We start from the raw sequence: 22,359 nt of genomic DNA, 5'->3' as shown, positions 1-22,359 counted from the left end.
GTTAGCTATTGCCCCACAGAGTAAGGAATCAAATCCAGATGTTGTGGAGTTTGATGTGCCTCAAAATACGTTAAATATTGAGGATATCATAGAATTGGCGGCATGGTGGCTCATTGGCTAGCAATGCTGCTTCATAGTGCCAGGTTCGATTCCGGCCTCAGGTGACTGTTTATATTAAGTTTACACATTTTCCGCTTGTCTGCGTGAGTTTTGTCCAGGTGCTCAGGTTTCCTCCCACAGTCCAAGGATGTGCAGTTTAGGTGTATTAGTTATGCTAAATCACCCATATGTAGGTTAAGTACACTAGTCAGAGATAAATATAGGGTGGAGGGAATGGGGTTGGGTGGGTTACTCTTTCGAGGATTGGTGTGGAGTTGTTGGTCCAAAAGGGCCTGTGCCTATACTGTAGGGATTCCATGGTTTGATGAAACCTTTGAGGAGTGGGATAGGTTAGTGAGCAATCTGCCTCAGGAGCAAAGAACCCAGTTGAAAGGTTTGTTGAAAGGAATTGAACAACCAGTTGGATACTTCTCAAACTCAACACCCACCAGAGAAAATATTTCACGGTCAAAAAAGAATGATTAAGTTTGGTACTGGCATTACAAAATTTTAATGTTTATGTGATGAGCAATGTGTCGTAGATAGTTGTGTAAACTAACCACATTCCTCTTACATTCTTGGAATGATCTGAAGACAAAAATATACGACTATTTCATTGGAGTCTTGTGTTACAGACTTTTAATTTACAATTGTACATGTTGCGGGTCATAAAAATGTGGATTTAAAGGAAAAAGTATGGATAAGATTGAACAGATTCCTGTGTGTATGCAGAAATTAGTATGAACTTAGATTAATGTCCTATGTGTTTATATTGTAATGGGATTAAGAATTAGCAAAAAAAAAGCTATCTTTTCATAATGATGGTTCATTTTTTTTCTTAAGGAGGGAGGTATTGTGAAGTTGAAGGCATGTATACTACCTTTAAAAGAGTGAATGCTGAGAATTCTGCACTGAGCTTGAAACAGCAGTCTCTGCATTGGAAAATTGAAAATATGTAAGATTTGGCTGTGAAATAGATACCTGAGTTGGTTGCTGTTTTGACAACATTTTGAATTTAACCAAGCAGTTTAAATTATGCCCCAGTTTGAATTTATTGCTTGCCAGCATCAAACTAATGAGACAATCCGATGTTAGGAATATTAAAAAGGCAGGCATTTTGAAAGTCAGATCGAGCAACTGCCAAGAAATTAGGAACACTCCCTATCAAAGGTACCTTTTCAAATGAAGCATATTTGGAGTAAAAGAAAGAAGACAACCCGGGGAGATCTTTAGCCAGAAGAAGACAGACACCAAAGACGACAGCCACTGTATGGTTTTGAAATTAAGTTGATGTAATTTTAATAAGTGTTTTATTGGAACAGTATATTGTTATAAAGTTGGCGACAGATAATAAGCAGTTAAGTGAAAAGGGAGCTTAGAGTTGTGAAAAGTTGTTGTTTAATGTTTGCTTTTAGAGTTAAAGAATAAATTGATATTTTCTTTAAATAGTGGAATTTGAGAGTTCTCTCACTCATACTTTAACGAGTTACGAAGCGAGGTGAGCTTTTCTGGGTGTTTAGTTTAATTAACAGAGGGGTTTGCTGCTGTGTCATAACAATTGTGAGGCATTGTAGAGGGTAGGCTGGTCTGTTGTGATATTCAGACTTCAAGAAGGGAATCGATATGGAAGAGAATGGAACTGAGATGAAAGCTTAATTTGCACAACAGAAGGGGAAATAATAGAAAAAGACAGGAAATAACACTGAATTCTGAATAATTCTTCAATTAGAGTTGTGTGGAATCTCTGACCAGTATATTATAGCAGTGATGTAATAGCTCCAGATTTGACTAACTAATCCATAACCAGCAGCAGCACTGTTGACTGATGCCACATATTTGAAAACATTCATTGGTGGTGAATAGTTTGCTGGCTAGGCCACTATTTATTGCCCATCTCTAACTGTCCTTGAGGTGAGAGCGATGGTGCAATCATTGTAGTCCACTCCACAGTGCTGTTCGGAAGGAGTTCAGCATTTTGGCCTAGTGCCAGTAAAAGAAAGATGATATAGCATGCAAATGGTATTAGAACAAGATGTCGTGAGGGTCAATGTGTCATCTTTCATGCTATGTTTTTTTCAACTCCTTGCCAATGTTGTTGGCTTCTGATCCTCATTTGACCTTAATTGTAGAGTTCCGAAACATGCGGGGAAAATTTTACTCTTTGCTTCTTAACAATCCATTTGAAATAACATGTTTTTCCAATAAGACATAAACGTAATGTGGAGCAGGTACGCCTTTACCAAATGTGAGCCTCTATACCTGTGCTAAAGTTTTAAGGTTCTCATTTGAAATCAACAGGGATGGCAAAGCCTATGTCAACTATGAAGTGCGCAAATGTCCTCACAATAAGTCTGTGATAATGGAAGATGGACATGGTGTCTTGACATCAGGACCTCGAACTGGTTCTTCTGCACTCACGGTAACATCACTTGAATACTTTGGACTGAATCAAACTATTGTAACAGGAGTAAGGGTAAGTATTTCACTATTTTGCAATATAGTGAGTTCCAATGCTGAGCATGAAATGTCATTTTAAACAGTCCCCGTGTTGCATTAATTATTCTAGCAGTGGACTTAGAAATGGTATGTTTCATTGGAGCCAAAAAATATAAATTGATCATTGTGCACAATATGATCCTAATCACAACTATGTTGTAACTTGAAATGTACAAAGAGCAGATTAGAAGCCTCCAAACACTGAGCAGTAGAAGAAGCTCAGCAGTAGAAGCAACTTGCCAACATCTTCTTGAGGGCAATTATGGTTAGGCAATAAATTGTAGCATAGCCAAGACGCCCATATCTCATGAATGGGGAAAAAAGAAGCAGCCAAAGAATTAACCCAGAGGTTGTCATGATTGAGTCCTTAGTAAATTGTTGTAGTAAACTGTAGTTGGAAGCCTGAGAGCACAGTGGTTAACACTGCTGCCTCACAGCGCCGGAGACCTGGGTTCAATTCCCGACTCAGGCGACTGACTGTGTGGTTCTCCCCGTGTCTGCGTGGGTTTCCTCCGGGCGCTCCGGTTTCCTCCCACAGTCACAAAGATGTGCGGGTCAGGTGAATTGGCCATGCTAAATTGTCCATAGTGTTAGGTATAGGGTAAATGTAGGGGTATGGGTGGGTTGCGCTTCAGCGGGTCGGTGTGGACTTGTTGGGCCGAAGGGCCTGTTTCCACACTGTAAGTAATCTAATCTAATCTAATCTAAGCAGATGCTTATATGTACTGTTGAGGGCATGTAAAAGACCTATTCCTCACAGGGAGAAAATAATAAAAAATTACATGCAAGTAAAAGTGCATGATTAGAATTCATTAAAAGTTACATAATATAACTGAACGCTTTCAGCTCAGAATCTTGGGTAACTAGAAGACCTTTGGAGACAAATTATTTTCAACTGAGTCAATTCAGAAAAACTTTGGGTTATGACATGCAATTGAAGACACAGAAGTATTACCATCAAAGATCAAAATGTTTAGATTGCTTATAAAACTGATAATGTTTTACTTATCAGTCCTACATCTGCAAATCTCTCGTTGAACCGTTTGAATGATTTCCAACATGTACTCTAAATAGTGAATAAAAGCCAATAACATACTCTTATTACTAAAATAATTAAATTTGAGGCAAACAGTTTAATTCTACTTTTTGCATAGGTATATCGTTTTCCTGTAAAATTCAATATATACATAATGCATGTGCAGGCATGAATGGAAAAGATAAATAATAGTTAGCATGTCCTCCAAGTAGTAGAAGTGTACCAAATTGCAGAATATAGTAGAACCCCTCTATCCACGGATTCAGTTTCCACAGTTTCAGTTATCTGTGGTTTACCGCGACCAAAAAATATTACATGAAACATTCCAGAAATAATTCCGTTGGCTGCCAGGGAGGTATGTTTCCCATTTAAATGGGATAGGGTTCGCTGCTATCCATGGTTTTGGGCATTCACAGTAGGTCTTGGAATGTATCACCCGTGGATACAGGGGGACACCTGTAAAGCAAGATATCCTTTTAGATGAGGCCCAATTCAGTTAATATGTTTGTTGTATGTAATAGTGTGATTCTATCCAAATCAAAGATACCAGTGGAAATCATTTGCTTTGGAATTTATAGTTTATAATCTTCATTTTTCACTTTTTTTTTCTCCATTTGCCCATTCTTCTAAATATGTCAGTAGCTCTTGAAAGTAGAATCCATACATGAAAATGAGATGGACAGTTAAACCAGTATTTTGCCAGCCCTGGAAGATAGGATGGGTATCACAAGAGCTGGGTCAGTTCAGCTCCATGACTCCAACAACCTCTCCGTAGATTGAGATTTAAGAACAAGCAAGTCTCTAGCCCGTTGAGCCTGCACTGACCTGACTACACTGATACCACTTTCTAGCACTGAGCCCACAGTTTTGAATATTATGACATTTCAAGTGCTCTTTAATATACTTCTTGAAAAAGTTTTTGAGGTTTTCCCTTCTGCTCATCTTCCCAGTCAGTGTATTCCAAATTTCCATCACCTCTGCGTAAAAAATGTTTTCCTCAAATCCTCTCTAAACCTCCTGCCCTTCACCTTAAAATTATCCCCCCGGTTATTGATCCTTCAAATAAAGGAGAGCATGCCATAGATCATGTCTGAGCTAATAATCCTGAACTCAACTTCCCTGCCTTTTCCCCATATCCCTTGATTCCCTTACTGATTAAAAGATGTCTCTGAGCCTCGAATACACTTAATTCATCCTCAACAGTCCTTTATAGTAAACAATTGCACAACATCATTATCCTCTGAAAGAAGACATTCCTTCTCATTCTCTGCCTTAAAAATCCAAATTCATTCTGATTGTGCCCTCTGGTCCTAAACTTCCCACAAGGGAAAGCAACCTTTCCACATCTACCATGTCAAGTCCTAAGAATGTATGTTTCAATAAGGTTGCTTCTCATTCTTCTATACTCCAATGAATACAGGCCCAACCTACTGAACCATTCCTCATAAGTCAGTGCCTCCATACCTGACATCAGCTTGGTGAAACGTTTCGAGACTGCTTTCAATGCCAATATTTTGTTACATAAGGAGTCCAAAATTGTTCACAGTATTCCACCTGTTGTCGGACAACTGTCTTTTATTGCTTTAGCAAGACTCCCCCTGCCATTTTTACACTCCATTTCCTTTAACATAAAGACGAATATTCCATTTGCCTTCCCTAGCACTTGTGTGCTGACATTTTGAGATTTATATACGACCACTTCCAAATCCCTCTGTGTTGTAGCTTTGTGTAGTTTTTCTCCATTTAAGTAATATTCAGCTCTTTTTCCTGCTAATGTTCATAACCTTACATTTTACCACAGTATATTTTATATGCCAAGTCTTTTCTTATTCCTGAATACCTGCTAAACTCATTTCCCAATCCATCCAGCTCTGCCCTCATGCCTTTGTAATTACCTTATTTAAGCTTAGCACAGTTGCATCTGACTCATGTTTCTCCCTCTCAGACTGAACGTTAAATTCTACCATAATATGGATATACCTCCCTCAGAGTTTTCAGTTTTCTTGTACTCATTGAACTTTAAGAGATTGGCAGACAACTGTATTGAAACATGTAAGATTCTTACGGGGCTTGATAGGGTAGATGATAGGTTATTTGCAGGAGATTCCAGGACCAATAGGCATAATCTCAGTAAAGGGTCATGCATTTAAGACAAATGAGGAAAAATTTCTTCTGAGGGCAGTTCATCTTTGGCACTCTTTACTACAGAGGGCTGTAGAGGCAATGTCATCAAATATATTCATGGCCAAGATGATGGTTTTTAATCAGTAAAGGATTTGAGGATTATGGGGGAAAGGCAAGAAAGTGGAGCTGAGCTTGTCAATTCTGCCAGGATTTCATTGAACTGCAGAGTAGACCCAAGGCCAACTATACCAAACTTGGCAGGATCTGGGGAATGTGGATGGAGAGCAGCTATTTGAAGGTAAATCCACATTTGATATGTTGGAGGCTTTTAAAGAGAGGTTGATTTGAGTTCAGGAGGGATATGTTCCTGCGAAAATGAGGGATCAAAATAGCAAGGTTTGGGAACCATGGATGGCAGGTGAAATTGTGAGACTAGCTAAGAGAAAAAAGGATGCATACATAATGTCTAGGTCATTGAAGACAGACAAAGCTTTGGTAGAATATCGGGAATGTAGGACTAGTCTGAAATAAGAAATTAAGAGGGATAAAAGGGGTCATGAAGTATCTTTAGCCAACAAGGCTAAGGAAAATACCAAAGCCTTTTTTTCATATATAAGGAGCAAGAGGGTAACTAGAGAAAGGATTGGCCCACTGAAGGATAAAGGAGGAAAGATTTGCATGGAGAAAATGGGTGAGATTCTTAACGAGTACTTTGCATCGGTATTCACCAAGGAGAGGGACATGACAGATGTCGAGGTTAGGGATAGACCTTTGAGTACTCTAGGTCAAGTCGGCATAAGGAGGGATGAAGTTTTGGGTATTCTAAACAAGTCTCCAGGTCAGGATGGGATCTATCCCAGGTTGTTGAGGGACGTGAGAGATGAAATGGCTGGGGCTTTAAAAGATACCTTTGCAGCATCCTTGAACACTGGTGAGGTCCCAGAGGACTGGAGAATTGCTAATGTAGTCTCCTTGTTTAAGAAGGGTAGCAGGATTACTTCAGGTAATTGTAGACCGGTGAGCCTGATGTCAGTGGTAGGGAAGCTGCTGGAGAAGATATTGAGGGATAGGATTTATTCCCATTTGGAAGAAAATGGGCTTATCAGTGATGGGCAGCATGGTTTTGTGTGGGGAAGGTAATGTTTTGCAAATCTAATGGAATTCTTTGAGGAGGTGACAAAGTTGATTGATGGGGAAAGGGCTGTAGATGTCATATATGTGGACTTTAGTAATGCATAATGATAAGATTCGCCATGGTAGGCTGATGGAGAAGGTGAAATTGCATGGAGTCCAGGGTGTCCGAGCTGGCTGGGCAGCAGGAGACAGAGATTAGTTGTGGAAGGGAGTTTCTCAAAATGCAGACCTGTGACCAGTGGTGTTCCACAGGGATCCATGCTGGGACCACTGTTGTTTGTGGTATTTATAAATGACTTGGAGGAAGGTATCAGTTGCCTGATTTGAAAGTTTGCAGATGACACTAAGATTGGTGGAGTTGTTGTGGTTCTGTTCGCTGAGCTGGGAATTTGTGTTGCAGACGTTTCATCCCCTGTATAGGTGACATCCTCAGTGCTTGGGAGCCTCCTGTGAAGCGCTTCTGTGATCTTTCCTCCGGCATTTGTAGTGGTTTGAATCTGCCGCTTCCGGTTGTCAGTTCCAGCTGTCCGTTGCAATGGTTAGTATATTGGGTCCAGGTCGATGTGCTTCTTGATTGAATCTGTGGATGAGTGCCATGCTTCTAGAAATTCCCTGGCTGTTCTCTGTTTGGCTTGTCCTATAATAGTAGTGTTGTCCCAGTTGAACTCATGTTGCCTGTCTTCTGCGTGTGTGGCTACTAAGGATAGCTGGTCATGTCGTTTCGTGGCTAGTTGGTGTTCATGGATGCGACTGGGACAACCCGCACATCTTTGGACTGTGGGGGGAAACTGGAGCACCCGGAGGAAACCCACGCAGACACGGGGAGAACGTGCAAACCACACAGTCAGTCACCTGAGTCGGGAATTGAACCCGGGTCTTAGGCGCTGTGAGGCAGCAGCGCTAACCACTGTGCCACCGTGCCACCCACGACAATAGATTAGGGTTATTTCATTAGAAAGTTGGAGGTTGAGGGGGACCTGATTGAGGTCTACAAAATCATGAGAAGTATAGACAGGGTGGATAGTGAGAAGCTTTTTTCCCCAGAGTGCAGAACTCAATTACTAGGGCTCTCGTGTTCAAAGTGAGAGGGGAAAGGTTTAGGGGAGATGTGCGTGGAAAGCAGAGGGTGGTGGGGGCGTGGAACGTGTCACCAGCAGAGGTGGTAGAGGCGGGAACGATATTATCGTTTAAGATATATCTAGGCAGTTACGTGAATGGGCAGGGAGCAAAGAGATACAGATTTTTAGAAAATAGACGGTAGCTTTAGATAGAGGATTTGGATGGGTGCAGTCTTGGAGTGCCGAAGGGCCTGTTCCTCTGCTGTAATTTTCTTTGTTCTTTGTTCAGTGAGCTAAATGATCTGCATCAACTCCTATGTCTTAAGGTCTTATCTCTGCAGTCGTTATTTGATAATGTACCATAAGAAAAAAGCCTAACATACTTTGGTTGTCAATTCACTTCGCTGAAATTTGTCAAAATTTGTTTGGTTAATAGTTATTAATCTGCACTAACATTAGCCTCATATGCTAACTAAGATTCACTTAGCATGTATGTTGCTTCTGCATTGTTATTAGGTGGCTCCAGTGGCATACCTCAGTATTAACACCAGCCCAAAGTTACATATTGCCAAAAATGAAGAACTGGCTGCTGTCCCTCTTGGAATGACATTGACTTTTATGGTTAACTTTTATGATCTTAGCGGAGAGCAATTCCACGCGCACAATACAGAATTGTATTTAGCTGTTAACAGGTAAGCAGTATTTCTGACTATAGAAAGTATTAACATATTTTGAAGAACAAATGGAAGGAATTTATTTTGATACAAATTGTTTTAAAGCTTTATCTAAACCAATACAGCGTTCTTGTTACAGCAGGGATATCTGATATAATTATTAGTAAGTGCCAGGTACAGAGTGATGCTCTTTTAAATACATTTCATAAATGAGAAATTTGATATCCTTCTTTATTTCCTAAAGATACGTGTTGAGATACGTATCCAACTGGTAATTAAAAGCAGCTTCTGTACCAGTCAATTCATTTAGTACAATTTATATATCCAAAGGTAGTTGCAGCGCATTAAAATGCAATGTTTGGATAATATAACTAACCTGTTGACATACCTGGAGCTTAGTACATCATGCATAAGAACCCAATAATAGGTTTTGCTGAGTGCAGCAGCAACAGAAGACTGGCTTTCCATTTATAGGTATCAGGAGATGGATAGCAAACATTTCAATCTTGAATCTTAATAAAGTTAAACATTATGATTCCATATTGTTTATTTGCTCAAGCTCCAATATTGAATTTGTTGTTTGAGTTCTTTACTCTTCAGTTCTTGGACTTGGCTGTGACAGCTGGTATCAGCTTTCTCCCATGGGTAAATCAAAAATGAATATTTAGCCTGCAGCAAAAAAATAGAGAATACGAATGGCAATTATTTTTTGCCTTCAGATTTTATATCTTTTACCAACATAATGTAAAACTCCCCAGTTTTATGAAGGCTTTATATAGTACGATTTAATTTTCACATCAGATCGGCTTAGAAAAAAATTATTAAATGTCCTTTGCTATATCAAGTCACTTCTCTTTGTTTCTCTAAATGTGCCCATCAAGTACAAACATTCTTATCGTAAATCTGGCGTTTTAACCATTTAATGCCTCAAAAGGATAATAAAGGATCAAAGTCTACAATCCAAACTGTTAGGATGTTTAAATCTCTTTAGGACATCATTGGTAGTTCATTGAGATTATCAACGCCATATCACAACAAAGAAACATTGCTCTCTCCTGGAATCAAGTGATTTAGGAATGCCTCCAGTTAAATCACGGTTCTGAGCCTGAGACCTCCTGGTTCTATTCATCTGACTTCTATAGAATCATCTCATGTACACAGTTCCAATCTGCTAATTAAATATAGGCATTCTCACCCAGGCAAATTGTTCCAGTCTGCATGACTTGCCACCCCAGCCAATGTCTTCATTGTGAACACAGATAACAATTATTACCATAGATCTAGCGTACTTCCCTGACTTCAGCTCAGGATACACTCTAAACTCAATCCTCGACATATAGCTGGTATTATTTGTTATCTAATTTAGGTTATCTGAAAGTTGTACTCCCAAAGACTCCTGATGATTAAAATTGGAATCATAATTTGATATCACACATTTTGAATATACCCCCATTTTGAAATGATACAACTGAATTCTCAAGTATTTTTAATGAAAATTATTTAGTTTGCAAGTCTTAGTTTCAGTTTGCATTGTCATTGTTAATGAATCTTATTTGGAATTCTGACTCTAATAGTTCTGGGGACTCAACAAGAAAAGCTTCCTAACATTGTTTTCATCATTATTTTCCCATCAATCAGAATAGGAATATTATTTATATTGTTTACATGTTAATAGATCTCTGAATTATTAATAAAACACATTGAACATAATTATAAGTAACAAGGGCAATTTATTTACTTTGTAATACAAAAAACCTTAGGCAAACCTGTAAGGAACAGATTTAATCATACTAACAGCAGACTTCTGCAAAATATGATCCGATGAATGTGCTAATATTAATATTGTTAATGTTTTGCTTTTATATTGGAATAATGTTAACTTTGTTTTGTTGCATTATGAAATTTTAATTCATTGCAGCTACACAGCACCTTCTAAAATTTTAAGGACTGAACCTTTATATATTTTAAATCAATCTGTTCAGATGCATTATAATACACTTCTAGAGCAGTTGGCACTTGAACCCAGGCCTTCTAGCCCTGAAGTCTTTACAACTGCACCACAAGATCCTTTATACTATGACTGATTCTTTGGGCCTCCCTAACATTAGATTACCAATAGCTTAGGGGAATATTATTTGGAGATTTGGAGCAAATGCCTGCTGTTTCCAAAGCTCAATTGAAATCACTGATAGGGCAACAAGTAGCCCTACAAAACTAAAGCAAATGGGGTAAAATCAAATAATCAAAAGTTTCTCTTGCTAAAGTAGTAATTCTACAACACATTCCAAAGTCATGACCTCTGTCTAGAAGGACAAGAGCACGGGAACACCATATGTTAAATTTCCCTCCGACTCTCACACCACCTTGACTTGAAACTCATCACATTCCTTAACTGTGACTGGCTCAAAATTCTGGAGTTCTTTTTCTAAAAGCACTAATGCCTATACATAGACACCCCATGGACTGCAGTGGTATAAGAAAGTGGCACATCACAATCTTCTCAAGGACAGTTAAGGATAAGCAATACATCCCATGAACAAATGAGAAAAAAAAACTACAATCATAGAAATTGCTGATATTGAAACTGGAAGTTAGATTGATTTCGTCATCCCGATGGCAAAGCAACTTATTAAGAGGAATTTGGCTTATTAACACAATGTGTGTAAGACGTCTTCTACAGAGTTTTCTGTACATATATTGTTACAATAAAAGTAATGTAGAAACATGCTAACAGTCATTTATTAGGTGTAAAATAAAGATATAAAACCTCAAGACTAATAAGAATTTGATTTGAGGGATCCAATAATTTTGAATACTGGGGTTCAGAACTCCAGCTCATTTCAGAATCATCTTTCTAATTGATTGGGTAGTCCATCATTTGGGAAACCGCTAAGATTCATGATATACTGGGTTTTCCACTTAGTGTAGTTTACCTTCCCTTGAATTCAATGGAGATTATTAGTGGTGTGTCCTGATCTGATGTTCTGTATCAATCATCCATTTCATTCTGTTGGTTTTCCTGCTTGCAAAGTTAGATTAAAATTAACCCTCACTGGAAGATTTGCAAACATTATTTAAACCCAGAAATTAGACTCTCAATATCTTTAGTAGAGCTATTCTTTCACTACTTTAAAACACAGCCAGTTCCTAAGTTGCACTGGTTTTGTAGAGAAGAGTGCAACATTATCTAGCTCTTTAATGCCTTGTGGTTTTTTTTTGAGCCATAGTTTTCTCTACTCAGAGTCAGGGCGAAGTCAAGGCAAAAAAAGTTAGTAATGCTAAAGTAGAATTATAATGTTTCAACTGTTAAAAGTCCATGAAACAGATTAATAATGCAGGGAAGCATGCCTTTTTTTTGTTCTGTATGGTAGTTAAAATACGACAATCGTGATAAGTGAGTCCAATCTTCATGGACTCATGTTATTCATGTTCCCTAAAGATGCAATGTCTAATCTGGGTCATAAAACGTTATTATGTTATAAACCTAGTCTGTACTGATATACAAATAATATAGAGCATGTGGGTCAACTGTAATAAATGTTAAAGATAATCCTTAGCCTACTTGCAGGATTGACTAATGCAAATGGACTCTAGGAGTCCCAGCTATGGGATCAATGGACTCAGTGTTTGACAGTGCCAGATACTGATATTCGAGAACAATAATCTCATGCCTGATAATTCAAATTTCATGAATGGTATCTGCTTGGAATTTGTCCTTCTATCTGTGGCATATATTCTGACATTCATGAGGAGTATTTGAATAGCAGATTTTGCACCATGGAGGTGAAATTGGGATACTAACACTGGAGAAACTGAAATATATCCATGAAACCTACTTTTCCTTCTTTGGAAACATAGTGCTGTTGTTGTTGCTGCCTTTGAAAAGATACTACCTAACCAAACAAAAACCCTTCCTGTCTATATTATCTGGTCGGCATTAATGAGTTTGACTGAAGGATCTGTTTCCATGCTGTACATTTCTATGATTCTATTAAAAAATATGTGTTCCCTGTTGGGGCTGTTAAGTCTGGTCCAATCAGGGAGCCCTGACTGAATTATAAAAAGGATGAGTGTCAGAGGTATTGACATCCTGCTACCCAACACTGAATGCGTAGGACCAAAGCCAAGGACTGTTCATGTGTAAATAAGGAGTGACTTGGTGACAACATACTCGTCTATATGGAGTTATTTTAATGGCAATAGAAGTAAACCACAATCCTAAAGAAACCTGCACTCAGCAGTCGTATTTGAGTTGAGATTAAGCATTTGTTTAGGAAGCTTGAGACGTTCAACCTTGCCGCCGAGAACTGAGTTCAGTACGTAGAAAGAATTGGTATTTCTTTTCGAGCAAATAATATTGTGGCAGACAAGAAATGAGTCTTAACAGCCTCTGTAGCTACAGCTTTCTTTGTCATTAGGTGCTTAATTTTCTCTGAGGCACCACTAAAACCTTTCAAGAATTGGCAAACATAATTAAGGAATATTACATCCCCAAGCTGCCTCTAGTTCTGAAAAGCTATTGTTTTCACTCAGCAATTCAAGAACCAGGGGAATTTGTATTGGGATTTTTGACTCGGTTAAGCAATTGGAAGAAGCCTGCGACTTTGGTTTTAGCCTTGATCAGATGCTCTGAAACTATCTGATATGAGGAATGAATGATGTAACTATACAAAAATGTCTTCTAGCTGAATCCAACTGGACTTCAAATACGCGTGACAACTGGTTTTATCATTGAAAAATGCAGCAAGTGGAGCATACGATATTCCACAGTATATTCCATTGGAAGTGGACACCCTCACCAGTCTGATTAAGTGGAGTGGAACATCACTTGAGTGCAGAAAACTGCCTCAACTCACTCAGGACATATCTTGATCAGAGGGGCTTTAGGTTGGCTAATAGCAAAACCTCAAAACAAAGCTAACCCTAGGCCAAATGGTTAAAATTTCCTTCAGGATCCTGGCCAGCAGGCCATTGTAGTTGTTGTGGATATGCGGACCCGAGAGAGCAAAACAGTTCTACTAGATCTAAACTGAGTAAGATAACTTTGGCCTGTATCCAGGAGCATTCATATCCTAGAAAATCCGTCCACATTTGTTTTTGAACAGTCAAATTGTTTAGCAACATCAAAATCAGAACAAATCAAGATAGAAGTCTGGTTAAATGATAATCCATTTCTAATGGAGGTTGATACCAGTACAACTGTGTCAGTCATTGCAATTATTAACAAAATTCATTGTCTTTAACTTTGTGCAAGATCTCAGTTAAGCTGAGAACCGATACTGAGGAATCTTCATAGATGAAGGGTACAGCTTCAGTTTCAGTCCGTTATGAAAAGTAGCTGGTTTAGTTACCAGTGATTGTATTAAAAGGCTCAGGCCAAACCTTTATCGGATGAAATTTGTTGCAAGAGATTTGCCTAGGTTTGCTCAACTTTCTTGTTTCAATTAGAAAATAGCTGCCTAAATAAAGTCATACTTAATTTTGGAAGGATTCTGGGTAATCCAGGATGGAGGACGGGAAAAATTTCTGCCTGTAACGGCTACTCCTTTATTGAGGTATGTTAGGTGTTGGAGTTGATTTCTTCAAATCCCAGGAGCAGCATTGTTTTGGAACTTTTGGAAAAAAATGTCAAAACAACAGCTGTTTTAAAATGGAGAAGAACAGACAAAGGAAGCACATGGTGGAGTCAGTGCAGAAAGAGAGAAAAAAAACTGACAGCAGTGAACTTGCACAGTTACTGCCTTTGCTGTTTGAATTCATGTATCGCTGGATATCTGAGTGCATCTGGGAAAATTAACAAACAGCAAAATTTACAACTGATCTTGGAGGAACTGTTTGGCCAAAGTTCACAGCACAGAAGCAGATAAATGTATTGTTTTTAAGTGTGATCTACAGAAAGTCTGCAGTAGTGAGTTGAGTGGGTCCCTTCTTGATTTATATACTTTTTGAGATATGTCTCTTGATTAAACTTAAAATATAAGCCTTAACTATTAATTCAACCTGGGGCAGTGTTTTGTACAGGAATTAAATGGGGTTATTTTCTGGGTCTGCAGATTGTGAAGGAGCAAAAATGGCCTTTAGTAGAGTGATACGTGCTTCTTGTCAGATGTGGGAGTTTAAAGAGAGTTTAAGGGTTACTGCAGATTATATCTGCAATAAATGCTGTTGGTTGCAAGTCTTATCAGATCAAATGGATTGGTTGGAGAGACAGTTAGAAGCAATGAAGAATTTGCAACAGCAACAGTATGTGATGGATGGCAATTATAGGAGGAGGTGGGGGCAAGTCTCAGATACAGCCACATAGATGGGTTAACTCCAGGAAAGGTAAGAGAGGTAGGCAGCCAGTGCAGGAGACTTCTGTGGCTATACCCATTTCAAGCTGTTTTGGAAAATGTAGGGGGTGATGGATTCTCACGGAAATGTACCACGAACAGCCAAGTTTCTGGTATTGAGACTGGCTCTAATGCAACGAGGGGTACGTCGGCTTCCAAGAGATTGCGTTAGGGGACTCTCTAGTCTGAGGTACAGACAGACGTTTCTGTGGCCAGCAGTGAAAAAGCAGAATGATGTGTTGCTTCTCTGGTGCCAGGATCGAGGATGTCTCCAAGAGGTGCAAAATGTTCTCAAGGGGGAGAGGGACAGGAAAAGGCCATTGTCCACATTGGAACCAACGACAGGAAGGGAAAAAGTTGAGATTCTGAAGGGAGATTACAGAGAGTTAGGCAGGAATTTAAAAAGGAGGTCCTCAAGGGTAGTAATATCTGGATTACTCCCAGTGCTACGAGCTAGTGAGGGCAGGAATAGGAGGATAGGAGGAGAATGCATGGCAGAGGAGCTGGTGTATGGGAGAAGGATTTATTTTGGACCATTTGAATCTCTTTTGGGGTAGAAGTGACCTGTACAAGAAGGATGGTTTGCACCTAATTTGGAAGAGGACTAATATACTGGCAGGGAGATTTGCTAGAGTTGCTCGGGAGGATTTAAAGTAGTAAGGTGGGGGTGGGACCCAGGGAGATAGTGAGGAAAGAGATCAATCTGAGACTGGTACAGTTGACAACAGAAGAGAGTCAAACAGGCAGGGACAAGGTAGGACTAATAAATTAAACTGCATTTATTTCAATGCAAGGGGCCTAACAGGGAAGGCAGATGAACTCAGGGCATGGTTAGGAACATGGGGCTGGGATTTCATAGCAATTACAAAAACATGGCTCAGGGATGGGCAGGACTGGCTGCATAATGTTCCATGATATAAATGCTACAGAAAGGATAGAAAGGGAGGCAAGAGAGGAGGGGGGAGTGGCATTTTTGATAAGGGATAGCATTACAGCTGTGCTGAGGGAGGATATTCCCGGAAATACATCCAGGGAAGTTATTTAGGTGGAACTGAGAAATAAGAAAGGGATGATCACCTTCTTGGGAATGTATTATAAACCCCCTAATAGAGGAAAATTGAGAAGCAAACTTGTAAGGAGATCTCAGGTGGTTATGGTAGGGGATTTTAACTTTCCAAACATAGACTGGGACTGCCATAGTGTTAAGGGTTTAGATGGAGAGGAATTTGTTAAGTGTGTACAAGAACATTTTCTGATTCAGTATGTGGATGTACCTATGAGAGAAGGTACAAAGCTTGACCTACTGTTGGGAAGTAAGGCAGGGCAGGTGACTGAGGTGTCAGTGGGGGATCACTTTGGGGCCAGCGACCATAATTTTATTAGTTTTAAAATAGTGATGGATAAGGATAGACCAGATCTAAAAGTTGAAGTTATAAATCGGAAAAAGGCCAATTTTGACGGTATTAGGCAAGAACTTTCAAAAGCTGATTTGGGGCAGATATTCATAGGTAAAAGGATGGCTGGAAAATGGGAAGTCTTCAGAAATGAGATAACGAGAATCCAGAGAAAGTATATTCCGGTTAGGGTGAAAGGAAAGGCTGGTAGGTATAGGAAATGCTGGATGACTAAAGAAATTGAGGGTTTGGTTAAGAAAAAGAAGAAAGCGTATGTAAGGTATCGACAGGGTAGATCGAATGAATCCTTAGAGTATAAAGGCAGTAGGCATATACTTAAGAGGAAATCAGGAGGGCAAAAAGGGGTTATGAAATAGCTTTGGCAAATAGAATTAAGGAGAATCCAAAGGGTTTTTACAAATCTATTCAGGACAAAAGGCTAACTAGGGAGAGAATAGGGCCCCTCAAAGATCAGCAAGGCAGCCTTTGTGTGGAGCCGCCGAAAATGGAGATACTAACCGAGTATTTTGCATCAGTATTTACTTTGGAAAAGGATTTGGAAGATATAGAATATATGGAAATAGATGGTGACACCTTGTAAAATGTCCATATTATAGAGGAGGAAGTGCTGGATGTCTTGACATGCATAAAGGTGGATAAATCCCCAGGACCTGATCCGGTGTACCCTAGAACTCTGTGGGAAGCTAGAGAAGTGATTGCTGGGCCTGTTGGTGAGATATTTGTATCATCGATAGTCACAGATGAAGTGCCGGAAGACTGTAGGTTGGCTAACACAGTGCCACTCTTTAAGAAGGGTAGTAAGGACAAGACAGGGAGCTATACACCAGTGAGCCTGATGTTGGTGGTGCGCAAGTTGCTCGAGGGAATCCTGAGGGACAGGATGTACATGTATTTGGAAAGGCAAGGACTGATTAGAGATAGTCAGCATGGCTTTGTGTGTGGGAAGTAATGTCTCTCAAACTTGATTGAGTTTTTTGAAGAAGTAACAGAGAGGATTGATGAGGGCAGAGCAGTAGATGTGATCTATATGGACTTCAGTAAGGCGTTCAACAAGGTTCCCCATGGGAGACTGGTTAGCAAGGTTAGATCTCATGGAATACAGGGAGAACTAGCCATTTGGATATAGAACATGCTCAAAAGGTGGTGGTGGAGGGTTGTTTTTCAGACTGGAGGCTTGTGACCAGTGGAGTGCCACAAGGATCGGTGCTGGGTGCTCTACTTTTTGTCATTTGCATAATGATTTTGATGTGGGTATAAGAGGTACAGTTAGTAAGTTTGCAAATGACACCAAAATTGGAGGTGTAGTGGACAGCGAAGAAGGTTACCTCAGATTACAACAGTATCTTGATCAGATGGGCCAATAGGCTAAAAAGTGGCAAATGGAGTTTAATTCAGATCAATGCGAGGTGCTGCATTTTGGGAAAGCAAATCTTAGCAGGACTTATATACTTCATGGTAAGGTCCTAAGTAGTGTTGCTGAACAAAGAGACCTTGGAGCGCAGGTTCATAGCTCCTTGAAAGTGGAGTCACCGGTAGATAGGATAGTGAAGAAGGCGTTTCGTATGCTTTCTTTTATTGGTCAGAATATTGAGTACAGAGTTTGGAGGTCATGTTGCAGCTGTACAGGGCATTGGTTAGTCCACTGTTGGAATATTGCATGCAATTCTGGTCTCCTTCCTATCGGAAAGATGTTGTGAAACTTGAAAGGGTTCAGAAAGGTTTTACAAGGATGTTGCCAGGGTTGGAGGATTTGAGCTACAGGGAGAGGTTGAATCGGCTGGGGCTGTTTTCCCTGAAGCATCGGAGGCTGAGGGGCGACCTTTTGGAGGTTTACAGAATTGTGAGGGGCATGGATAGGATAAATAGACAAAATCTTTTCCGTGGGGTGGGGGAGTCCAGGATTAGAGGGCATAAGTTTAGGGTGAGAGAGGAAAGATATAAAAGAGACCTGAGGGGCAACTTTTTCATGTAGAGGGTGGTACGTGTATGGAATGAGCTTCCAGAGAAAGTGGTAGAGGCTGGTACAATTGCAGCATTTAAAAGGCATTTGGATGGGTCTATGAATAGGAAGGGTTTGGAGGGATATGGGCCAGGTGCTGACAGGTGGGACTAGATTGGGTTGGGATATCTGGTCGGCATGGATGGGTTGGACCGAATGGTCTGTTTCCATGCTGTACATCTCTGACTCTTAGTCTCGACCTTCCTGGAAGACTTATCAGATGAGCCAAGGCTACTTTGTTTGCTGACCAAGAAGGAATTCCGCAATTATGCAAGACCTGCCTAATGCCTTTTGCTTTATGGGCAAAAGTAGAGGCAGAAATCTGGAGACTCAAGTGAAGGAAAGATCAAACCAGTCCAATTCACAGAATGGACAACAGGCTAGATTTGCCTTTGTGTGGACTTTAAACAAATGCTCAACCATTTTTTTGCAGCTGGATAAATACTCAATTCCTTGGATAGGGGATTTATATGCAAAGCTGGCCATGAAGATGCTTTCTAACTTGAAGTTGGATGTGAGCCAAGCTTACTTGCAATTGCATTTCCCAGATGTATGCTACAATTAATGCCCATAATGGTTTGTACCAATATACGTGACTGTCATTTGAGGTCTCATCAGCCTGATCAATTTTTCAGCAGACAATGGAGAACATTTTGTAAGGTCTACCTCAGATATTTTAATAACGGTGAAAACTAAAAAACTGAAAGAACCTGGATATAATCCTACCATGTTTTTCCAAGGCAGGCATATACCTCTGAAAGGAAAAGCGTGTTCCAGTTCTCCCCAGGTGACCTACTTGGGCCACAGAGTCAACACCACCAGTTTAAAGATAAAGTAAGGTGATCAAAGGTGTCCTACCTCCCTCATCAGTCCAGGAGATAAGGGAACTTTTTGGACTGATGTATTATTATGGGAAGTTCATGCATAACCTTTTACCCATACTGGCATATTTGCATCAACTCCTTAAAAAAAGGGTTGGCCTTCGAAATGGTTGCAGAGACAAATCATAGCTTTCAGTGAAGGAAAGAAACAGTTATCACCCTGTAAGGTGTTCGTACTTCATAATCCCCCAAAAGAGCTGGCATTGACATGCGATGACTCTCTGTATGGTATTGGGGGTGATATTAGCTTATGGATGGCCCAGTGGAGAGAGGAACCGCTAAATCCGAATGCATTTAGATCACAGAGTCCTGGAAGTGATGGTCACAGATAAGAGGCCATTGTTTATTAGTGGGGAATTTGGTTCTATTTTTAAGTTGAATGGCATTTGACACATGAGGACACCTCCATACAACCCAGCATCCCATGGCCTCACTGAAAGAGCAGTTCAAACTTTGAAGGCTGGCTTGAAGAAACAGCCTACAGCCTTGCTAAATACTAAGCTGTCACAGTTTTTATTTGTAGAATCACCTCACATGCAACTACAGGGATAGCACCAGGAGCGTTGCTAATGGGTAGAAGCGTCCACACCAGATTAAGTTTGATCTTCATGGAAATGGGGCAGAAAGTGAAATAGCATCAGGAACTCCAATGCCAGACACAAGATTTGGCCAGGCAAGAGAGAGTTTGATACAGGGCGAAGTTTTGATGTAAGAATCACAGAAATACCTCTGTGGGTAAAAGACATGATCAACATGAGGTCAGGACCAGTGACTTCTAAAGTTTGGGTAGGTGCAACAGACCTGAACAAGCATGTGGACCATATGAAAGCCCCAAATTTGCAAACAGTGAGGGAGCAAAACCTGCCTTATCTAATGAACATTTGGAAAGGCCACCTGAACCCATTGGATCTTCATCTCTATCAAGCATTGTCGAGTCCTCTGAATCAGAGAACGACGTAACATTGTAGCTGCCTCAACGCCTTTGCCACCAGAACGAGAGTGAAATTCTACCAAGGTGCCCCTGGCTCAAGAAGTGAGTTCCCATGCATTGCACGCATGCCTGAATTGAATACCAAATTGGAGGAACCTGACCTAATGCTAAAACAGTCTAGATTAGAGTGGTGCTGGAAAAGCACAGCAGGTCAGGCAGCATCCGAGGAGCAGGAAAATCAACATTTTGAAATGTCCATTTTCCTGCTCCTCAGATGCTGCCTGACCTGCTGTGTTTCTCCAGCACCACTCTAATCTAAACTCTGATCTCCAGCATTTGCAGTCCTCGCTTTCGTCTAATGCTAAAACACCCAAGGAGCTCTCCAAGACAAAGACTAGCCTAAATTTGTGGACTCGTGGGTAAGATGTAATGAATGTAACAAGATCAGCCAGCTGGACCTTATAGAATGTGGGTTCTCTAACTGGTGCTGTTAATCTGGTCCAATCAGGAAGCCCTTGTTGACAGACAAAAAGGGAAGTATCAGAGATACTGCCACTCTTGAGAGCTGACTCTGAAGAACACTGAAGTCAGGGACTGTTCATGTGTAAATAAAGAGTGATTTGGTGACAGGGTACCAACTTCTGTGGAGTTCACGCTATGTGGTAGTCCTTCTCATGGCATTTATAGCAGGAATGCTTTGCATGAGCCGGGGATTTAATAACGTAACTAAATAAAATTGAAGTACTTTAAAGTCGTCATAATCCCAGAGGACCATAGGGCTGTTTTCTCCCATTGGAGAGACAGAATTGGAGTTGCGGCCACCACCTCTCAAATGAGGGGAGGGATTGAGAAAGAGGATTCTTTGTGATAATCTCAGTCAATACACAATTTGAACTGGTGCTATTGTTATTTTGCATCACAAACTAACCATCTAACCAACTATGGAATTAATAACTCTGATGCATAATTATCCTTGTGTGTCAGATTATACCGTTCTAGGATCTGATGGAAGAAAGTTCTTTTGAAATCCTTCTGTCTCATTGTTCTTTATGTCATGTACATAATCAATAAGCATTTGTCACTTTGCACTATGTTATGGACCAGACCAAACCCCTCAGAATATAATTAAGAGATCACCTAGATTCTAACTTCTTCTTTGAAGTCAAGTATAAGGCATTGCATTCCAGATGTGTTTTGATCAGTCAAACAGCTGGGCTTTATGCAAAACACACTTTAATTTTACTCTATAGTTAAAATACCAACAAAAGAAAGAAGAATTGGTCCAGCTTTAACTCTATTGGAAAACTAAACAGAATAATAGATTATTTTAAAACAGCAACTGTTACAATATAATAACATCCCATAAATACACCCTTGGCAAAGGCAAATTGAGTAAAATAGATTGTCTCACATGCAATGTTTCTTCAGTCCAGTAGGAAAGAGTATCAAGAGAAAATTCTGGCAGAGAGAACTCCAGCTTTTAGCTGAAACAGAAAAAGATGGCTTCCACACCCAGGATCTAAATCCCAGCAACTACTGAAATCTCAACAAAAGCATTTGATTCTGTGGGAGTCACATATTCATGCTGCTTCTGCTGTTCCAATTTTTTTTAGAAGCTCCAAAGTCTCACACGTTTACTTTATTGGCTTGGAGCAAACTAATTGTCACCTCTTGACCTCTCCATTTTAAAAAAAAAGGTCAAAATACACTTCTTAAAGCCAGAGCATGTAGGATGTCCAAAGATCCCGAATCATTGCCAGGATGTTTATTCATGGTGACAGAAGTGGTGTGCTCTCTGCAATGTGGCTGTAAGGTGAAACACCTTCAGCTACCAGCACGCAATTGAAAAATAACTCAACAGTAATTTAGCCAGCACTGTTATTGGTGTCTACCAACATCCAGCAGGTACTATAAGGAACAGGGTGGCATGGTGGTTAGCCCTGCTGCCTCACAGTGCCTGGGAACCAGGTTCAATTCCTGCCTTGGGCAGCTGTCTGTGTGGAGTTTGCACATTCTCCCTGTGTTTGCATGGGATTTCGCTGGGTGCTCCGGTTTCCTCCCTCAATCCAGAGATGTGCAGATTAATTTGATTGGCCATGTCAAATTGCCCATAATGTCTAGGGATGTGCATGCAGTGGATGTCAGTGGATTAGCCCTGGGAAATGCAGGGTTAAAGGAAT

At 40.1% G+C, this 22,359-nt stretch overlaps 1 protein-coding gene across 1 annotated transcript in view; it reads left to right on the top strand.

Moving 5' to 3' along the window:
- LOC132830233 (nuclear pore membrane glycoprotein 210-like) overlaps window positions 1-22,359 on the top strand; it is a 188,844-nt gene that overhangs the window by 135,867 nt on the left and 30,618 nt on the right. The window contains exons 29-30 of the mRNA XM_060847766.1: window positions 2,398-2,572; window positions 8,464-8,639. Of these exons, the coding sequence (XP_060703749.1) occupies window positions 2,398-2,572; window positions 8,464-8,639 (351 nt within the window). The remainder of the gene's footprint in view (window positions 1-2,397; window positions 2,573-8,463; window positions 8,640-22,359) is intronic.

The sequence above is a fragment of the Hemiscyllium ocellatum genome, chromosome 31 (assembly GCF_020745735.1).
Source record: "Hemiscyllium ocellatum isolate sHemOce1 chromosome 31, sHemOce1.pat.X.cur, whole genome shotgun sequence".
Taxonomy (NCBI): domain Eukaryota; kingdom Metazoa; phylum Chordata; class Chondrichthyes; order Orectolobiformes; family Hemiscylliidae; genus Hemiscyllium; species Hemiscyllium ocellatum.
This window is presented reverse-complemented; position numbering and strand designations above follow the sequence as displayed.